Source organism: Alligator sinensis, unplaced genomic scaffold (genome assembly GCF_000455745.1).
Source record: "Alligator sinensis unplaced genomic scaffold, ASM45574v1 scaffold499_1, whole genome shotgun sequence".
NCBI lineage: Eukaryota > Metazoa > Chordata > Crocodylia > Alligatoridae > Alligator > Alligator sinensis.
In genome coordinates this window covers 3,214,144-3,234,238 of record NW_005841864.1, presented here as the reverse complement: position 1 = coordinate 3,234,238, position 20,095 = coordinate 3,214,144, and the positions used below count along the sequence as shown (strand labels likewise).

At 42.8% G+C, this 20,095-nt stretch overlaps 1 protein-coding gene across 12 annotated transcripts in view; it reads left to right on the top strand.

The window, feature by feature from the left end:
• The window catches only part of COL19A1 (collagen type XIX alpha 1 chain), a 402,210-nt gene that overhangs the window by 114,752 nt on the left and 267,363 nt on the right, over positions 1 to 20,095 (top strand). For all 12 annotated transcript variants that reach the window (XM_025191070.1, XM_025191112.1, XM_025191107.1 and 9 more), the window contains exon 13: positions 19,283 to 19,336. In XM_025191070.1, coding sequence (XP_025046855.1) covers positions 19,283 to 19,336 — 54 coding nt within the window. The remainder of the gene's footprint in view (positions 1 to 19,282; positions 19,337 to 20,095) is intronic.

The following is a 20,095-nucleotide window of genomic DNA, read 5'->3' as shown; positions in this document are numbered from 1 at the left end:
CCCCATTCTGCACACCCCCTCCCCCCCAGCATGGGCGCACTGGGTGGCCACTGCCATCTACCACCCCACTGCTGCCGCTCCACATCCATACTATTCTTGATGCAGCACTGGCTGCAGCCACACCCCCCAAGAGCATTATGGGCAGCCAGACAGACACAGGTAGATGGACTAAGCCCTTTTTATATATAGATTAAAGAGTACTAGTTCAACTATGGAATCCTGGGGGATGCCACTGGTCACCATGCACCATCTTGATTCAGTTCCATTGCCTATCACTTTCTGGAGCCCGTTCTCCAGCCATCAGACCATAGGGTTATGGAGACTTTAGGTCCCCAATTTTACCATGAGGACTTAATGACAGACCAAGTCAAAGGCTTTTTTGAAGTCCAAATATATGATATCAAAGTCTTCTCCTTTGTCTTGGCGATGTGTCACCTGGTGATAGAAGGAAATGAGGTGGTCAGGCAAGACCTACCCACAACAAAGCTATTTTGGCTAACTCTCAGAATGTTAGACTGTTGTTAATGGCTTCTCTGATGTTTTTTCCAAGATCTTTCCAGGGATTGAGGTCAAACTGATTGCTCTGTAGTTCCCTGGATCTTTCTTCCTCCCTTTCTTGAAGATAAGCACCGCATTGGCTCTCTTCCAATCTTTAGGAACCTCTCCAGAGTACCACAAGTTCTCAAATATCCTTGCCATTGGCCATGCTATGATATCAGCCAGCTCCTTTAGCACTCTTGGGTGCATTGCATCCGGGCCAGCTGATTTGTGGATGTCCAGCCTCTCAAGGAATTCCCTCACAAGATCTTCGCCAATTATGGGTGTATGTTTGCCCTTACCCTGGTAATCCTGCATTTGTCAGGCAGGGTGACCCCCTTGGGCTGGTGGAAAACCGACGCAAAGTAATCATTAAGGAAACTAGCTTTTTCCTGGGTGTTGGTTGTCAGCTGCTCCATTTGGTTTAGCAAGGGTCCAGTGTTACCCTTGGTTGTTTTTTTTTTTGACTTCCCACATATCTGGAGAAGGACTTTTTATTGTCCTTGATTCCCATATCCAGTCTGAGTTCGGTTTCAGCCTTGGCTTTCCTAGTTTGCTTCCTACAGGAGTGGGCCAATGCTGAATACTACTCCTTAGTGGTATTTCCTGACTTCCATCCTTTATAAGCTTCTCTTTTCAGATGCAGGAGGTCCATGAGTTTCCTGTTTAGCCAAGGGGGTCACCCAGCCCTTTTGCTACCTTTCCTACAGGCCAGAATGGTCTTCTCTTGTGCTTTTAGGATCACATCCTTAAGGACCGACCACTCATTGTGGACTCCCCTCCCTGTCAGATCATGGCCTCTCAGGGCCTCGACAACCAGCCTCCTGAGCTTGTGAAAGTCAGCTTTCCTAAAGTCGAGGATTTCTACATTGCTGACTGATTTGCCAGCTTTGCAACGGATAGAGAAAATGATCAACTTGTGATCACTGTCTCCAAGCTTCTGTTCAATTCTCAGGTCACTGACTAGATCATCCCCTTTGGCTAGTATCAGGTCTAGCAGTGCCTTACCTCTTGTTGGCTTATAGACTTCTTGAGTCAACTAGAGCTCGTTAATGCAAATGAGGAAGCTTTATGACCGATCAGATTTGGCTCAGTGCTCTTCCCATGAGATATCAGGGTGGTTGCAGTCTCTCATGACAACCATGCACCAAGAGCATGTAGCCTCTGCCAGTTCCCTAGCAAATTCATGGTCAAGCTCTTCCTCCTGGTTAGGAGGTGTATAATAAACTCTTACAGTTATATCCCCTTCACCACGTTCCCATTGTATTCTAACCCAGAGGGTCTCAAGGGGCTTTCCTTAGGTGCTAGTCTCCGCTTGTAGGGAAGTATACTTGTCCTTCACATGGAGAGCTACACCCCCACCCTTTCTTGTAACATGATCCTTCCTGTACAAGTTATAGCCATCTATTAGGCCTGTGTCAGTAGGCAGGTATTCGATCTGGCTTCAGATCCGTCTGCTTCGGATGGCAGCAATCCGATCAGGAGCTCCAGATTGGTTTGCCACTTCAGTCCAGCCCAAGCAGCTCCGAAGCTTCGGAGCTGCTTCAGAGATCCAGCTATAGGCTATATCTATAACTTGAAATATAATCAATGAAATATCTATAACTTTGTTGTTTTATCTCTGATTTGGGTGCAACTTGCAGGGTTGATAGCCTCTGCTGAGAGCATGAAGCCTGCCAAGTTTCAAGAAGATAGGTAGAAGGGTTTGGGGGGAACCACACCCCAAATTCTTGAAAGCAAAACTCCTGTCACATCTGTGTTACACCACAGGGAGCCACTGGACTGTGACCACTTGGCCTACTTGGCAAACCACAGCAGATGTGGCAGGCTCTGGTCACGGTTGCCCGGCAACACCTGTCCTATCCACTGACCAGTGTTCCAAGTGAGAGGGTGTTCAGCATTACTGGGGATGTTGTGACACCCCACCACACCTGCTTTGATCCTACTTCGGTAGAGCAGCTGGTGTTCCTAGAGGTGAACCTCCCGCTGCTGGGGTTCCCCAAGCTCCACCTGCAGGGTTGGTAGCCCCTGGTGAGGCCATGAAGCATGCCAAGTTTCAAGAAGATCAGTGCAGGGATTTGGGGGGAACTGCACCTCAAGCTGCTGCCAGTTCCCTCTTTCCATCTCTAGGGTAACCGACCTCCAAAGAGGACCTTAACGTAGGTCTCCCGAGTCCCCTATTTGACTCCATGACAGCTATCTGTGAAAATCTGCTCTTGCAGCAGTCAGTCACATCAGCAAGAAGTTTTGGGAAGAGCAGGACACTTATGGTCAGTCTCTCTTGTTCTCTGATTTGACAATGTATCTACTAGGCCACTGTTTCTACAATAATAGTGTCAGAATGTAGATGCGTAACTTGATTTAAATCATCTACAGTTTTTCTAGACCTCATTACAGCTGCACTGAGGGAAAGCAGAATACTCTTGAGGTCTTAACCTTTAACATACAGCATAACCATAGTTTTCATCCTTAGCTCTTCTTATCTTTTTGCCAAGAGGATAAAAGGCCCCCTCCCATTTCTACCCAAAGATTTTCAGGGTGTATTAAGCTCTGCTGTGAATTAGCTAAATAAGATGCACCATAGTCCATTCTGCTAGGGTACATGATATCTCAGCTGTTTAAGAGGTATTCCAACAGTTGCATCTATAAAACTGCTACATACGGTTTAAGACAGGCAAGATTCTTTGGGTAGATTCATAGATTCATAGAAGTAGGGTTGGAAGGGACCTCACATATCATCAAGTCTGACCCCCCTGCCCTGGGCAGGAGAGAAAAAGGGCTCAAATGACTCCAGCCAGATAGACATCAAGCCTCCTCTTAAAGCCCCCCAGGGTAGGAGCCATCACCACTTCCCTAGGAAGTTGGTTCCAGATCCTAGCCGCCCTGATTGTGAAGTAGTGCCTTCGGATGTCTAGTCTAAACCTACTCTCTAACAATTTGTGGCCATTATTCCTTGTTACCCTGGGGGACGCTAGGGGGAACAGGGTCTCTCCCGAACCCTGCTGGTCCCCCCTGGTGAGTTTATAGACGGCCACCAGGTCCCCCCTCAGCCTTCTCTTGTGAAGGCTGAACAGATTAAGGTCCTGTAGCCTCTCTTCTTAGGGTCTGCCCTGCTGTCCCTGGATCATGTGTGTGGCACTCCTCTGGACCCTCTCAATGCTGTCCACATCCCTCCTGAAGTGTGGCACCCAGAACTGAACACAGTACTCCAGCTGTGGCCTGACCAGTGTCGCATAGAGGGGGAGGATCACCTCCTTGGCCCTGCTTGAGATGCATCTGTGGATGCACAACAAGGTACAGTTAGCCCTACTGACCGTGACCTCCCATTGTCGGCCCATGTTCATCTTGGAGTCAATAATGACTCCAAGATCTCTTTCTGCCACTGTGCTCTCGAGAAGGGAGTTTCCCAGCTTATAAGTGTGCTGCTAGTTCTCACTGCCCAAGTGCAGCACCCTGCACTTGTCAATATTGAAACCCATCCTATTTTCATTAGCCCACCCCTGTAACCTGTTCAGGTCCTGCTGTAATCTCTCCTTCCCTACTAGCATGCCCACCTCGCCCCAAATCTTGGTATCATCAGCAAATTTAAACAGGCTGCTTTTTACCCTGTCGTTCAAGTCACTAATAAAGAAATTAAACAGTGCGGGCTCAAGGACTGAGCCCTGGTAGACTCCACTGCCCACTTCCCTCCAGGTCGAAAAAGACCCATCCACCACTACCCTCTGAGTACGACCCTTCAGCCAATTTGCAATCCGTCTTACTGTAGATGTGCTATCTTTTATTAGACCAAATGAGTAGTTGGAAAAAAGTTATTTGCAAACTTTCGAGCGCAATCAGCCTACTTCAGGCATAGGAAGTCTGTGCTGTTCTGAGGCCATGTGTAGACAAAATGAGGGGTATGTGTGCACAACACTTTAAAATGGGTTAAATGCTTTTGCAGCGCTTTAATGGTGTTGGTGTCGTGTCGTCGGCAACATATTGTGCAGTAAGTCTAGCTGCTGTAGGAAATTCAGCGGCGTAATGAGCCTTAAATGACTTGGGGCACAACAAACTAAAACTCTGAGGAGTTTTAGTTTGCTGCCTGGGCAAGCACTGGGCTCGGTGCAACTCACGGGCTCTGCAGAAAGCCCTGCAGGCAGCCTGGCAGTAGCCTGGGAAGGCAAGCTCTGCCCAAGGGGAAAAAAAAAAGTGGTGAACCTGATCTTTTTGGGGTTTTTTTTCCCCTGGATCCTGCCTGCGTGCCTGAGCTGTGGAGGGAGGCTGGTGGTTCCCTCCGTAGCTACAGTGCCCACCCAGGACCACCCGAGCTGGGTGCCTGAGGGCCCGTGCCACCTGGGTGGGTGTTGCTGCTGCCATGGAAGGAAGCACCAGCACCCCCCACAGCCCAGGGACTGCTCCTCCCACCGGCAGCTCACTCTCTCCTCCCCGCCACGGGAGAGGCATGGTGTGTGTACGACATGGGGGTTTACTTGGCCCTAAATTTAAGTGTTGCTTTAAAAACCCACTGCTTCAATTTAGGGCCCCCATTTCATCCACACATGCCCTGAGACTCCAAGAGAGAAGAGAGAACATCCTGTCACACTTTTAGTTTCTTTCATTGTTTGGAGTCTCAGAACAGCAGAGACTTCCTATGCCTGAAGAAGGGTGATTGTGCCTGAAAGCTTGCAGAGAACTTTTTTCCAACTGCTCGATTGATCTAATAAAAGATATTACATCTACCCAAAGAACCTTGCATTCTGCCTTCAAAATCAAGATGTTTATGCTGCTTAGTTGTCACTCCCTGGTGCAACACACTTCCCTACAGGAAGTGTGTGGGTATGGTTTATTTTGGTGGCAGCTTTCCCAGGGCTGGGAGGGAGAGGTCTAAGAGTGCTTGTTAAGCCCTACAGAATATATTAGTCAAGACATCATACTAACATTGCTGTACCCTTACCTGAACTAGCTTTTTTAGAGCTGTCCTATTTGTATCTGCGCAGCATGCATTGCATTGTGCAGATGTAGCCAGAGATGCAATAGTAGTTGCCACCACATTTCTTCTGACTTTGGCTTTGAGAAATCCTGAGTTTTAGCTTAGATCTTTACTGTCTGATATTTACTTTCACACCTTTTGGTAAGTTCTCACACTTAAAACCAAAAAGAAAGGCAAGATGCAAATATTCACCTATTTGACAGTTATTGTAATTTGGAGTCTGCACTAAGCTGGGAATAGAACCAAAGTTTCTAGTTTGACTACACTGCTTTTCATAATGGAAGTGCCAAATCCATGTAGTTGGATGGACTGTTGGTGATATCCCTCCTCTCCAGAATGAGGACTGGAACCCAAGATTCCTGATTCCCAGTGTTCCTCAACTGTTTAAATAAAAGGTTGGTAACCTATGGCCTATGGGCTGGATCTGGCCTGTGAAGTGATTGGATCTAGCCTGTAGTAGCTCAGGAAATCAGCTGCATGCTCCATCCTGAGCAGCAGAGGGGGTGTCACCTGGTCTCTCCTTCCTGCCAAAGGTGCCAAATATGTGGGGGCCCAAGGGCTCTGGCCCCCCTCAGGAAGAGGGCTGTCACCTGAAATGCATAAAACTTTCCACATGTGAATCATCTTAATGCCTCCCTGTCCTCAGCAAAAGTAAAAGTCAACACTTATGCTTCCTGCTGTGTTCAGTTTATTCTCTCTGCTCCCACCAAGGCAACAGAGGAGGTGTCCCCAAAGATCCTACCACTTGCTTCATTTTGTAGTCTTTCCACAGCATTTGCAAATAGATAGGTGGTTCAGAGATCTATGGTCCATGGCAGGGGCTGGATAGCAAGCAACAGCCTGCAGTAGTAAAAGGTTGCCAACCCCTGATCTAAATAGTTTGTTTAAGCCATGAGCAAAATATTTGTTGCTTGCTTCTCCATACCTCTAGTCCAAATAAAGGGGACCAGCCACACATTTAGTTCCTTGAGTGGAGGTCTATGCTATGAATCAAAACACACTAATTTTCAACTCTTTAGCTGACCTGTGAGGTTATCTAACTAATGAAATATAATAATAAATAATATATATATAATAAATTATATGTCAGGTCTAATTACAATCAGTGCTTTCCATTTTATGTATTACATTTATTAAAACAATTTTTTTTGTTTACCAGCCATTTTAAGTTGAGACGGAGGTTTTGCAGTGGAGAATGTTTTGCAATAACATGAATCAAGCATAACTGAATCCTAGTTGGCAAGTGCAATTTATTGCTTTAAGTTAACAAACCAAATAAAGTGAGAGTCTCCTTTCTCTTTCAGGATCGAAGGAGTTCTCTCTTGGTTGGAAGTGCTGATCCACGCTATGCTGTTAGATTGGATTGGCAGGGTTCCACCACAGGGAAGCCAGCAGTATACTGCAGCTGCTACTGCCAGTGGGTATTGCTTCACTGTTGTGAAGATTATTCAGTATTAGGAGGGAAAGTGTTGACAGGGTGTAGCAGGGCACTAAGGTGCCTGCTACTGAGAGAGCTGGGATAACTCCTCAGGTGCAGGTTGCTGAGGTAACTGGAGGGAACTAATGATCCCCGCCTGCCTAGCCAGCTGAAGGAAAGGGCAGGGCCTGGCTCCTATGTAAATCAAAGTCAGGAGGCAGTTCCCTACCAGCAGCCAAGGAGGAAGGAGCTCTTGGTCATGAAAGAGAGGAGAAGCCGGAGGCAGGAGCAACGTCTGACATTGCTGCGGGATGAAGAAACCCCAGTAGGCTTGAGCGTGATTATAGTCGGGCGGCTTCTGTTTGTGTTATAGCCCAGGGGCTTGTGTTCGTGTTGGTGTTTCTTACCGGTGGTTTGGGTGAGGCTATCAGGGGTTGGAGGAGGCCTCATAGGGGCCCACAGCAGTGTGGGAACCCCAGCACCAGCAAGGGTGCAGCATTTGGGGTGCAAAGCCCCCAGCCCCAGAGAGGGGCAGCTGAGAAGCCCCGGAGAAAGGGTTGTTGCTGAGAAGCCCCAGTGTGTACGTGGTGAGCCCTGAGAGAGGGCAACATTACTGAGAAGGCCGAGAGAGAGAGAGAGAGAGAGAGAGAGAGAGAGAGGGAGAGAGGGAGAGGACTGCGGAGAGCCCGAGTGCTAGAGAGGGCACAGTGAGAGAGAGACCTAGGCACATCTACGAGGCTTGGGGCGTGGTACAGGGGTGGTTGGAGCCACGCATAGCTCATAAGGCGGGAGCGTACAGAATACTCAATACCGGAGAGGAACTAGAGATAGCAGGAGAACTGTGGACAACCAGACGAAGGGCAGCCTCCCTATAAAATATATAAGATCAAAGTCGTGGCGGGCGAGAATTGGAGGGTGCTAATCAGCAACTTGACACGGAAAAGGAGGCGGCAGGGGAGAGCACGGTGACCCTGACCTCCCTCCTGTTACACAGGGTATCGAAAGAAGACGAGGCAGTAGGATCTATAATAAAAATATATTAAAATAAGTAGTACTTGTAAATTATGTCATTGATGATTATAATAGAAAACAATTTGGTATAAATTATATACTTTAAGTGATCAGAATCTTAAAAAAAAAATAACCAAATTAATATTGCTATCAATATTATCTTAAAGTTATAAGAATTATGAAAATTATTTTTGTTTATAACATGTAAAACTATTACTAAAATATATAGGAATATCAAGGACAATATTTTCTTCTGAAATGCCTACATTTAATTTGCTAGAGTTAATGCAAGCAGAGATTTTTTAAGTTGAATTCTTAAATTTCAAAATGTAATGAGTTAGCTCACAAGGAAAATTAAAACAAAACATACTGTAAAATACAAACCCTCTGTGAAAGTTCCTGAAATATTTCATTCAGAGTGGGGCAGTTAGATAGAAAACTTCTCTTCTTCAAAGAGTAATCTTCAGGAATACATCATCCACTTCCATGAAAAAGGAGCAGCTAAAATTGAATTTGAAGATTTTAAATGTTTGAAGAGGCTTTGGTCAGAGAAAATATAAAATTGGGAAAATATTTTTCAGATAATATAAATGAAATTAATTGAATTTGACAAAGTCTGCCTTTACTAGATCAGCAAATAATTTTTAAAAAATGAAAAAATATCACTGTTAACCGTTACAGGGGTGTAGGTTGTAGTTGTGTTGGTCTAAGGACATAGGCAGACAAGGTTCTTTGGGTGAATCTGATATCTTTTATTAGACCAACTTAAATAGTTGGAAAACAATTATTAAGTAAGCTTTCAGGTTCAAAAATCCTTTGTCAGGCTAAGGAAGTTTCAGTAGTTGGTGTGTGCTCTTCCTGGATGGAATGAAAAGTAAAGAAGCCAAAGGCTGGGCTGGTCTGCATACAAGACAGGTAGTCAGTGAAAATGTGGATTGAGAAGTCAATGGGTGAGAGACAGGCTGAGGGAGGGGAGGGGAAGAGAGAGAAGGGGGATGAATAAGGGAGAGATACCTGGGGAGTCAGATGTCAGGAAGGTTATAATGTGTCATAAATCCAATGTCTATATTTAGTCCATGATTTTTAGTATGCAGGAGGTTGATGAAGCGGAGTTCATAGGCTCGTCTCTGGGAAGTGTTGTGCAAGTTTCCCTTGAGGATCAGGACTGAGAGATTGGAGAGAGAGTGGTTTTCTTGTGAGGTGTGTGCCCCCACAGGTAATTGGGTATTCCTGTCTTGATAGATTTCCGGTGTCCGTTCATTCTGGTGCGCAGTTGTTGTTTGGTCTCTCCTACATATTTTCCATCAGGGCATTTGGTGCATTGGATGAGATGCATTACATTTCTGGAGGTGCAGCTGTAAAATCCGGGGATCCTGATGGCTCTGTTGTGGGGTGTAGTAATTGTGGGGGCAGTGGAGATGTGTTGGCAGGTGATGTTTTATTACTGGATTAGTGATGGAGTTGTCCTTATTCCCCTTAAACTCCAATACGTACACTAAATACCCACACAAGAGACAAACCTCATAGTGCCTGAAAATAACAAGACTTTTCCTGACTCATTACCCCCTGCAGCAGTAGCTTCAATCTCCTCCATGTCTTTTCAAATTCTTCCAGCCACATATAAGTATCATATAAAACTGGAAAACTCTGGTTCACTTGACACAGGCAACTTTCTAAAATACAGATTTCTTTATCCTTTCTGATAGAATAAGGATAGTAAAACGAACTAGGGCAGTGCTTCCCAAACTTTTCATCAGTATGATCTCATTTATGACCCCATTTCTTTAACATGATCCCATTTCCTAAGCATGGTCCATCACTCCCAACCCACAGCCCCCCACCCCCTCCAGGTGCTTGTCACTCATGATCTGCAGCCTCCTGCCAGAGGGGGGACCCAGGTGCCAGGGCTATAGGGCCAGGGCCTGCAGCCCCTTGCTCCTCACCAGTTCTTGAGCCCCAGCTGCTCAGAGCCCAGCTCCATCTGCCTTCCTCCACAGGTGGCATGGCCAAAGCAGAGCTCGTGGGGTGGGGGGATGGATGCAGGCTTCCTTCCTGCTCCCCACCCTGCTGCCCTCCCCCCAGGGCCTGTGCAGTCCAGTGGGTGGGACCTAGCATGGGACTCCAGAGAGGCTTGGTGCTGCTTCTGGGAGCCCAATGCCAGCCGTGCTGCCATGGCGAGGCTCTCTCTGCCCTGCCAGCAGCAGTGGTGTGGAAGCATGGAGTTGTGCCCCCCACTACTGTCAGGCAGGCAGGGGGCATCTCTCCATAATAGTGTTGCCAGTATGGGTCTCCCAGCACCATCACCAAGACTCCCCACCCCACTCTGCTGCAGAGGCCCCAGGGGGAGGGTAGCAGGGCAGGGAGCCCTGACCCCACAGCGCGCAGCCCACATCCACCCTGCACACAAATCTGGGGGGCATGTGTCCCCCCCATGCCTCCCTCCCTGAGAGCGCACAACCCCATTTTTTTATTGCAAACCCAAGATTGGGAACCACTGAACTAGGGAAAACTGATTTTTCCTTAGTCTGTGAGTTTTGGTCGCTATCATTGTTACAGCCTATTTGACAGGGCCAAATCATAGAAATAAATAGTGGTGCTTTTTTTTCTTTTGTCATCTTGATATCTGTCTGGTGAACAATTAAATTAAAACATTTTAGAAAACACATATTTCAGTTCGCAAAATAACGTTTTTTTTATTATTGTAGCTATATTATTTGACAGTCGTAATACAGTAAAAATCAAAGAAAAAAACTGGTTTGCTCTCGAGGGGGGTGCAGAAGAGAGGAGAACTGCTCTCCTCACACCAACTATGGATATTCCCACCACCCTTTTAACAGTTTCATGTCTCTCCAGGAGTGTTCAAGGGGCAGTGGGCATTGGTGCCACTACTTGAATAGCTCTGGGTTCGCAAGAGAACTGTCCTTAGAGTCCTGGAAATATTAAAGAGAAGCAGGATAATAAGCATTGTTACTGGAGCAACCCAGGATTCTTTTGGGGTTTTCAAGCAGTGACTTGAATCAGTGCTGCCATTTGGACAGGTCCAGGGTTCTCCAGGGCTGTTTAAATGATCATGACAGCAGGGTCCCTGTAGGGCTCCCTGACAGCTCACCACTGGGTAGGCTATCAGGGAGCCAGCCACTCTCTCTCCAGCACTCTCCTTTCAGGGGTGAGGGGAAAGTGAAGGACTGTGGGATACTGGGAGTTGTAGGGACACCCATTGGTGTAATTGAACAGACTTTACACATGGTACTAGAAAACAGCAGTGTTTCTGTTTCAAGAGCCAACATTTCATGGTGGAATCACTAAGGTGTTTCTGCTACAAACTGCTTGAATGCCTGTGCACTTAATATGTGTGCACATTTCTCACAGGAGGGCCCAGCCCAGCCCCTGGCTTGTTTACTTTTCATTCCATCCAGGAAGAGCACACACCAACTGCTGAAACTTCCTTAGCCTGATGAAGGGTTTTTGAACCCGAAAGCTTGCTTAATAACTATTCTCCAACCATTTGGGTTGGTCTAAAGAAGATATCAAATTCACCCAAGGAAGCTTGTCTGCCTATGTCCTTAGACCAACACGGCTACAACCCAAACCCCTGCTGGGAAAAAAGCATTTATCCTGACACAAATTTATCTCTTGTCCATGGTCCTAGAACACATTGGGATCTTTTAGATCTTTGATGCAGCCAACAACTTTCTTAACTAGGATATATATTTCTTTAAAATTGATGAACTAATGATTTTAGCTTAAGAATACAGGGGCTACAAGTATTGATACCTATCTAGACCTACTATAGAAAGTGGCAGTGTTTCCGTGGGTGTACTACAAAGAAAGATCTGCAAGTTTCAGCCTTTGCAGAAAAGGCACAGCAGTCTGTCAGGTATTGAAAACATTTGACATTGCTCTAACCATTGGCAGAATATCTTTAGGTGTCTAAATAACAATAGCGATAGCCTGCCAACACTGTGAAGGTGTTGGTGCCTAAAAAACTTCCACATTTTGTGAAAGCAATGCTATTTGTCAACTGTTGACAGAAATAGATTGGTTTGTAGCCTACCTTAGGAGACCAGCCTTGAAAAGAAACCAGTCTTTGTCTCAAAAAAATCTCATTCACTAATACTAAAGCAGTATAAATGTAACCTCTCCATCTAAAACGCATGACCAATGTAAAAATTAAACAATTGTAGTTGAGAATTAAATTAATCAATTTATAATATTTGGTTTAAAGTAAAATATATTAGCAAAAATAATGCCCATCAAAACAGGCAGCTTCTATTTAACTTGTGATTTACTCAAACAGAAAAGCCCTTGGGCTCAATTTAGCCATTGAGTCAGCACTTGCAGTTTCATTTGAAGACAATGGAAGGTTAGCATACTTACCTGAGGGTAGAATTAGATTTGTGATATGCATAGGATTACAGTTTAAAGATACTTATCTTGTTATTTGTATTATTGTAGCACCTAAAAGGCCTAAACATGGATCAGAACTTGATTGTCCTAAGCACACTTGAAAGAGAGACCAAAAAGATGATCTGCTCCAAAGAGCATATGACACTAAGGATACAGCCATGGGAATGGAAGACAATGAGACTGATATGCAGTTATCGTATTACAACCAACCATTGTCAAGTTTGTTTGTTAGCATCACAACAGGGAGGAGACTTAATGAGGGTTTTAAATGAGGATGAAAAGGTAGCTTTGCAGAAGTTTATGGGAATCTCCTTACAAGTAGTCAGAGAAGCAGGGAGAAAGCATGAAGATGCTAGGTTGAAAAGTTAACCAGTGTTTGCTGGAGGCCGCCTCGCCCAGGGAAAATTGCAGATGGAAATCAATACTTTGACAATGAAGGTGGAGAATAAAAGGCCATGAAGCACCTTGACAGCTAAACCAAACTACTCCTGTTTAATGCAACAGAGAAAGAAGGACACAGGAGAGGTTCAGAAAGAGGAGTGGCTGAGTCAAAATGACAGGCTCAGAGGAGTGACTTTTTATCAGCTTGCTGAAGCATATATTTGTCAAGGCCAGAGAGTCAAGTTTGCTGTAAACAGTTCTGTGATTCATCTGCATAGGAATAGTAGTTGATTTTGTGTGTGCAGACAAAATACTCAAAAACAAGGTGTAGAGAAGGTAGAAAAGGGGACTGAGAACACATTCAGTGGAATCCTTCTTTTAAAAATTACATGTGTTGCTTAATTCTGAGGGGCTGAGTACTGCAAGTCATATGACACATGACTTCTGATATCCTTTGGAGCCTGAAATAGCTTTTGTTCTAAGTTTTGAAGTACTCATGTTGGCTACATTAACTCGTGTATATCGTGCAATTGTAGCATACAGCAGAATAGATGTTTCACTTTTGGTGTCATTCTACAGAGTATAAGGATTTTACCAAATGAGTGAAATAAGAACAAAATATTATCCACTCTTCCTACTTCAGTTTCTTTTAGTGTATCTTTATTTCCTTTTGTGTGCATACAATGTTAAAATAAATATCAAATGAAAGATTTTGAGAGTTTAGAGCAAGGGTGGGCAATTATCCAGGCTCATGAGCCACATAGGCAGTTTTGGGGTGCTGTTGCAGACTGGTCATCAGTCCCCCCGTCACCCCTCTTGATGGCTAGAAAATGATATTTAGAGATCTGCTTTTAGGAATTGGCTTATAAGTAGAGTAGATATGCATTAGAACAATAGTCCAGGGCAACAATAAGGGTTAATTGGTTTCTAATGGTTTCCATTGGTGACAAATGGATCACAGCCTTCAAGGCAGCCACTGTGTCTTAAGCCAATGGATAAGTGTTCATAAACATCCTGGGAAAATAAAAACATTAACAGTGTACCCATAACACAATATAGGTTTGTTGCATTGGAGCTAGGTTACTGTGACCAGCTGCAAAGTCTGGTTTTGGTGGATGGACCAAATTAGGAGGCCAGGGCATGCCCAAATTAAGACACTAATAAATAACCAATTTAAGATGTGTGCATGTGATGGGTTTGTTGGAGCAAAGGAATATGCTGACAGGACAGAAGATGGACAGTATGACAACCACAGGGAAACCAGTCAATGGTACCCAGAGATAAAGAGTCATCAGAGGAGAAAGAATACAAAGGAGGGATTTAAGAGCAGCAAAGGGTCCCCAGGTGGGAACCTGAGGCCACCATGGACAGAAGGCACACCACCAGCCCATCTCGCCCACCCTACTGGGGGGGTCCTCAGTTCTCAACCTCTAAGCTGCTGACATCTGACATTCAAGAAAAACCTACAGGGTGAAACTTGGATACTGGCCAGACATACCTTCCCTCTGTGACAGCCTTAGGACTAGTAGATATAGACTGGGGAATGGGGTGTGTTTTATTTGCCTTGCTGCATTATTCTTTGTCAGATTAGTTAGATGCATGGACCAGAACCAGATGCAGGTCAACACCGAGAAGTATAAAGTGCTCCATCAGGGAGAAAAAATCCACAACAAACTTACAGGCTCAGAGGTGCTACGCTAGCTAGCACCATGTCCAAAAGGGACCTGGGAGTCATAATTGACCATAAAATGAATATGAGCCACCCGTGTGATGCTACAGTCAGCAGAGTAAACAATACACTGGCATCAACCACGCATCTCAAGCAAAACTAAGGAAGCTATTCTCCCTAGCCTAGTCCAAAGTGGGTGTGGGGTGGGCTGCGGCTGGGGCTGGGGCTGTATGTTATTGCACTGGTAGTGGTGGCAATGACAGGGAGGTGCTGAAGAGCCTATGGGCTCTGGGTTTGGTGAGCTGTTGCAGGGTGCCAGAGGTGTTGGCACTGATTTATGACCCTTATTCTGGGTGGACCGAAACCCTCAGACTGACTACAGCTTCTTCCATTTGATACTAGGCAAATTTTATTGATGCACAGTGATAACAGATAAGAATCACAGATTCACAGGATCACCGAAGTTTAGGGCTGGAAGGGACTTCATGAGGTCATTGAGTCCAGCCCCCCTGCTCTGGGCAGGGAAGACTTCTGGGGTCATATAACCCCAGCAAGGTGTGCATCCAGTCTCCTTTTGAAGATCTCTACGATAGGTGCCTGCACCACCCCCGCTGGGAGTCTATTCCAGACTCTGGTCACATGAACCATGAAGATTTTCCTTCTATCCAAACTGAAACCTTCTAGGAGTTTATGACCGCTGTCCCTGGTTTTCCCCTGGGGTGCTTTGGTAAAAAAGTCATTCACCTAGCCCCTGATGCTCTCCCCTGATATATGTGTAAGCTGCCACAAAATCCCCCTGAAGTCTTCTCTTTTCTAGGCTGAACAGTCCCATATCTGTTAGCCTTTCCTCGTGTGGCTTGCTCTTCAGGCCTCTAATTGTACGAGTGGCTCTTCTCTTGACTCTCTCAAGCTTCTCCACATCCTTCTTGAAGTGTGGCATGCAGAACCGGACACAGTATTCCAGCTGTGGCCTCACCAATGCTGAGCAGAGTGGTGCATACAACATTTGAACCATGTGAAGATTTCAAGTTTCATCTTCTCTGGCAGATAGTGTCCCACTGCTCCTAGAGAGATTCTGGTTCAGTTGGTGAGAAGGTCATTGGGATGGAGGCCCAACTGTCTCTCACGGAGCTCTAAGGGATGTTTTTAGCCAAATTTTCTAGTTGGCCATATTCATACAATTGGCAGAGAGAATAAGCATTGCTTTTAATTTGATTCAACTTATAAATTATGAAAAGAAAGTAATAAAGACATTTAATTGTGAGATGAAGTTTTGTATCACAAATACTGCTCTAATAAAGTAGTAGCAAAACTAGCTTTAACTATCTTTGTTAAAGATCTAAAATAATTCATCATATAATGAGAATATTTCAAAAGTTTCTCACCAGTATTTCATCCATTACCATAATTGATAATCTGAGTATTTAGGAAATTTGACAGACAGTACAAACAGGAATACATTGAGGTTTGTTTTTTAACAAGGAAATTAGAAATACAGAATAAGTAACATTGATAAGGTAATGTTGCACATGATATCTTAATTTTTTGGATGTTTTTAGTGTTATTTTTTCCATTTACATTAATGATGATGGCCTTTTGTATAATTTTAAATAAGAACTGGAGGAGTAAAGTAAAAAAGTGTTGCTTTCAGCATTGTCATAACTGATTCAATTTTAACTCAGGCAAAATTGGAAAGGTTTAAAAATTGGCGCACATGTCTACAGCTTCTTGAAAAGACCATGAATCAACTCCGGGCTCTCTTAAAGATAAGAGTATTCCCATTGACTTTATTAGGTCCAAGATTTCACATGAACAGCACATGCCCTATCCACATGGGTGCAACTGAAAGCAGAATCCAACCCAGGAAATGAAATCTCTGGAAGTAATTCAATATTGCACTGGATTAGCTTTAATTAAGTAACAAATAAGGTACAATGTTTCCAGTCCTGTTTCTGCAAATCTCACAAATTATCTTTAATTTGTGAGATTTAGTTTATGAAGATGGTCTGAACAGACTGGAATATTAGGCTTAGGAAAGCTTTCAACACTCTTTTGGAAACCTAATAGGTAACCCATAATATTGACTATTTATAACCCCTGCCATACATTTTTGAGTGGTAAATTCTGAAGACTGGTTACATTTAAAACTGTCAGTCATGCACTATATAATGTGCTGCCCTAACGGCAGGAAAGAGCATGGTTTGGCTCAGTTTACATAAGAGGAAATGATGAGAATTGGAACTTTGCTGTACTGGAATTCTTGTTTCAAAAAGACACAATCCACGCAATGTTTGTCATAGCTTTGTTGACTGGAAGTACTTTAATATAGTGAAAAATCAATATATGTTCATATGAAAGTACTACACTGCTGCAGGCTGGCCCAAGGCTCTTTCAATATGGAAGTATCCTAGTCTCACTGCTAAAAGATCTTTGGTTTTGTCTTTCCTAAGGAAACAATAAGCTTATTGAATTTCTGATGTCTTTTGAATCGGAAGGACTAGCATATTTTTTGTACCTCTCACCACTTGCCTGCAATGAGTGTGGGTGAGGAGGCATGTACTTCATGGCCTGCATCATGGTGTAACATAAACCCTAACCCAGCCTTTGTAACCAAATGACACGGAGAGCTCTTGTTTTAGGTGACCTCTAGATGTATGTTGTTTTTGCCAGTGTAGGTGTTTGACAGTATTAAGGAATGATTCATTATTCTCAGACTCATAGAGACATTCATGATTTTACAAAATGGCATCACTTTTCCAACAGCACTGTTTATATTCCTCCTATTTTCCACGTAAATAGAATTTGTAAACAGATAAAGAAAAACCATGAAAAAATCTTTAAATTAGTCCGATTTTTAAATCTCCTAAAAATAATAGAAATTGAGATGTTAAAATAATTCAACTATAGGAACAAGATATTATTGCAAATACATTATTGTAGTTTTGGAAATATTGTCAGACTATAATGATGACTTGGCTTATGTGAGTTGAAAGATGGTAAAATCCTCAGTCCGTCAGACAGATACAAACTGAAAAGATTTCTTATTTCATTTTCTTCTATAGTCTTACTTGAGATATTTAAAAAACAGCAGGCAGTTTGGGCTTTTAACTGCTACATTTTAAGTTGCTTGTCAATGGAAGTGTTCAAGACAGCAGTATCTATGGTAGAGAGAGAAAAAGGAACTTAACCAATAGTCCAAATATACCAAAATAAGCATTTTATGGAGGATTTTGAACCTTTGTAGAAAGTTTTGTTGTTCTTAGGACTTTTTTTCAATGAGTATGTGATAGTCTCCAGTTTAAATTGTATTTTTTGCCAGATATAAAAGGATGAGAGAATACTTGAGGAAAAGACTTGAATGAATAATATGGGCTAATATATAACGTTATGTTTGTTGTGAATTAGATGTACTAGAGTTACAACAAGGAACTACCTAAGGCCGTTTGTGTATGGGACCATTACACTCATGGTCTTGTGGATGCTAATTTATTTGTAAGCTTTAGCTGTTTAAGAAGGCTAAGAGAAACTTTCTTTGCAAACATGATCTTCTATTATTAGATTAAATGCTCTCTGTTATTGCCACTGGAGGAGTAGCTTTGAATCAGGGTTATGTCACAAATGGAATTAACTGAATGATCTCAGTTCTATATCATTTAGATAACAGAATTATAAATAATATTCTGACATAATGAATAGTTACTGCTCATATCAATGTAGTCCCCTTGAGATAACTGAGATGACAGTACAATATGCAACAATAGGCATCAATAAATAGTTGCATTAAGGTCATTGTGGACACTATTCTCAACAAGTACCATAATAGGAAAGTGGAAGTTTGCTGTTCTTATTATTCATATTTAATAATTATATTACAGTAACAAATAAATGTCTATATCAGGGTAATTATTTTGCCAGCATTGTACAAATATTTATGGAGTTGTGGCCCTGATAGACCCTTTCTTAGAGCTTGTCTTTTTTACATCATCAGTATTTGTCAGAGATCTTTGGATGGCTAATAGACAGCTTGAATTTTGTATTACTTAGTAGACATAGTATCTTTATACTGTATACTTTATTTTTAAATGATAAGAAATTCAAACTGAAATTCAAATTTCATGGAGCAATTTGGTATGGCATAAAAATGTAGTCCCAATCTTTTGTATTGTTCCTATAAAAATCCTGTAAACCATCTGCCTGTAAAAGTTCTAAACCACACTTAGAATTATTTCTCTGGAATGTACACTTTGCATATTTACATGTAGGGCTTCTACTAATTGTCATGATGGCGATTTGACAGGGTGTGCAGGAGAATCATAAATACTTTTTCTTTACCTGAGTGCAACCTCTTGCTTTTATAAGTTTTTTCTGTGTAGTTAAAAATATTAGATTACAATAATAAACCATGGATTTTACAGTGGGGCAGAGGGAAGCAATTTACTTCAGTTCTGTAGAAGTCACACATATATTTTTAGTCAAACCCAGCATCGGTACACAAACCATTTTAGCTACGATAATGAGTTGGTGTCAATTCCCAGTTCCAGAGAAAAGACTGTATCCTAATCATTCTGTTTCTTTTAATTTTTTCACCATCCCTATTTTTGTGGGTGCAGTGTGACAAATATAAGTACATGGTTTTTCCTCTGGCTGTTTAATATTCCTTGAAAAGGTAAGGAGCACCAGCTTCTAGGACACTTATGCAGGGCCAGGCTTTTAATTTTGTTTTATGATACTTCTCCTAGTGTATAGGAAATAGCTTTGCCTGTGCTCTTAATACAGTCTAGATAGTATGATATAGAGAGATATTTATGAAATATGTTTTTATCCAAAACATGGTTTTCCAATTGAATGTAATTTTTGTATAGAAAACTAAAATATATATTCATTCTCCTAGGGTGAAAAGGGGGATAAAGGAGAACCAGGACAAGAAGGCATTCATGGAAGAGATGTAAGTTGATTAATATTTAAACAGTCTATAATTTAAATGTGTTTTGGTGGGGAGGACAGTTTTATGTAAATTAATTAAATTACCCACTACAATGCAAGGGCTTTAATTTATAGTTTGGGGAATGTGCACATTGTATTAAAAATACATTTGCTCTGTAACCCATAACAGTGTGTTTAATTCTGTACCTGTATTTGTAAAAGCATGAATGATTATTGTCCAGGATGTCCTACCGTGTCATCATCCCATCCAGTTTCATCAGGTTGAGTTGGATGTGATTAAATGTGAAGTGAAACATAAATTGAAAAAAATGCAATGTAACAGTAACAATGAGTCTCAAGTAAGGTAGTAAGCTACAAGGAACCTAAATAAAAGAGATAGAAAAGAAGGGATCTGGGGATCAAGATTTAAGAGGCACATTAGGAAACATTAGCATACTATTTGGGATCTAGCCAAACATGATGTTGTGCCTAAGGAGACAGGAAATACCTAGGGATTACTGCTCAGGATCCATAAAATAAGATGGAACAAGTTAACAAGTTTGGTAATGGGAACTGAGCACTGGGGGTAATTATGGGTTCGCTGTTTAAGTTTTCTGGAAGGAAGAGAGATTTTTGGGAGATGAGCAAAGCTGAAGTTGGACCCTTTGATGTCTGAGATGTCTAAGAAGGAAAGACCAAGGGATTTGCTGGACTGAGTCACAGGTAAACATAGTATAGTGGAGTTGTGTATTTAAAATAATGTAAAGCGGTGGGTCCAGAT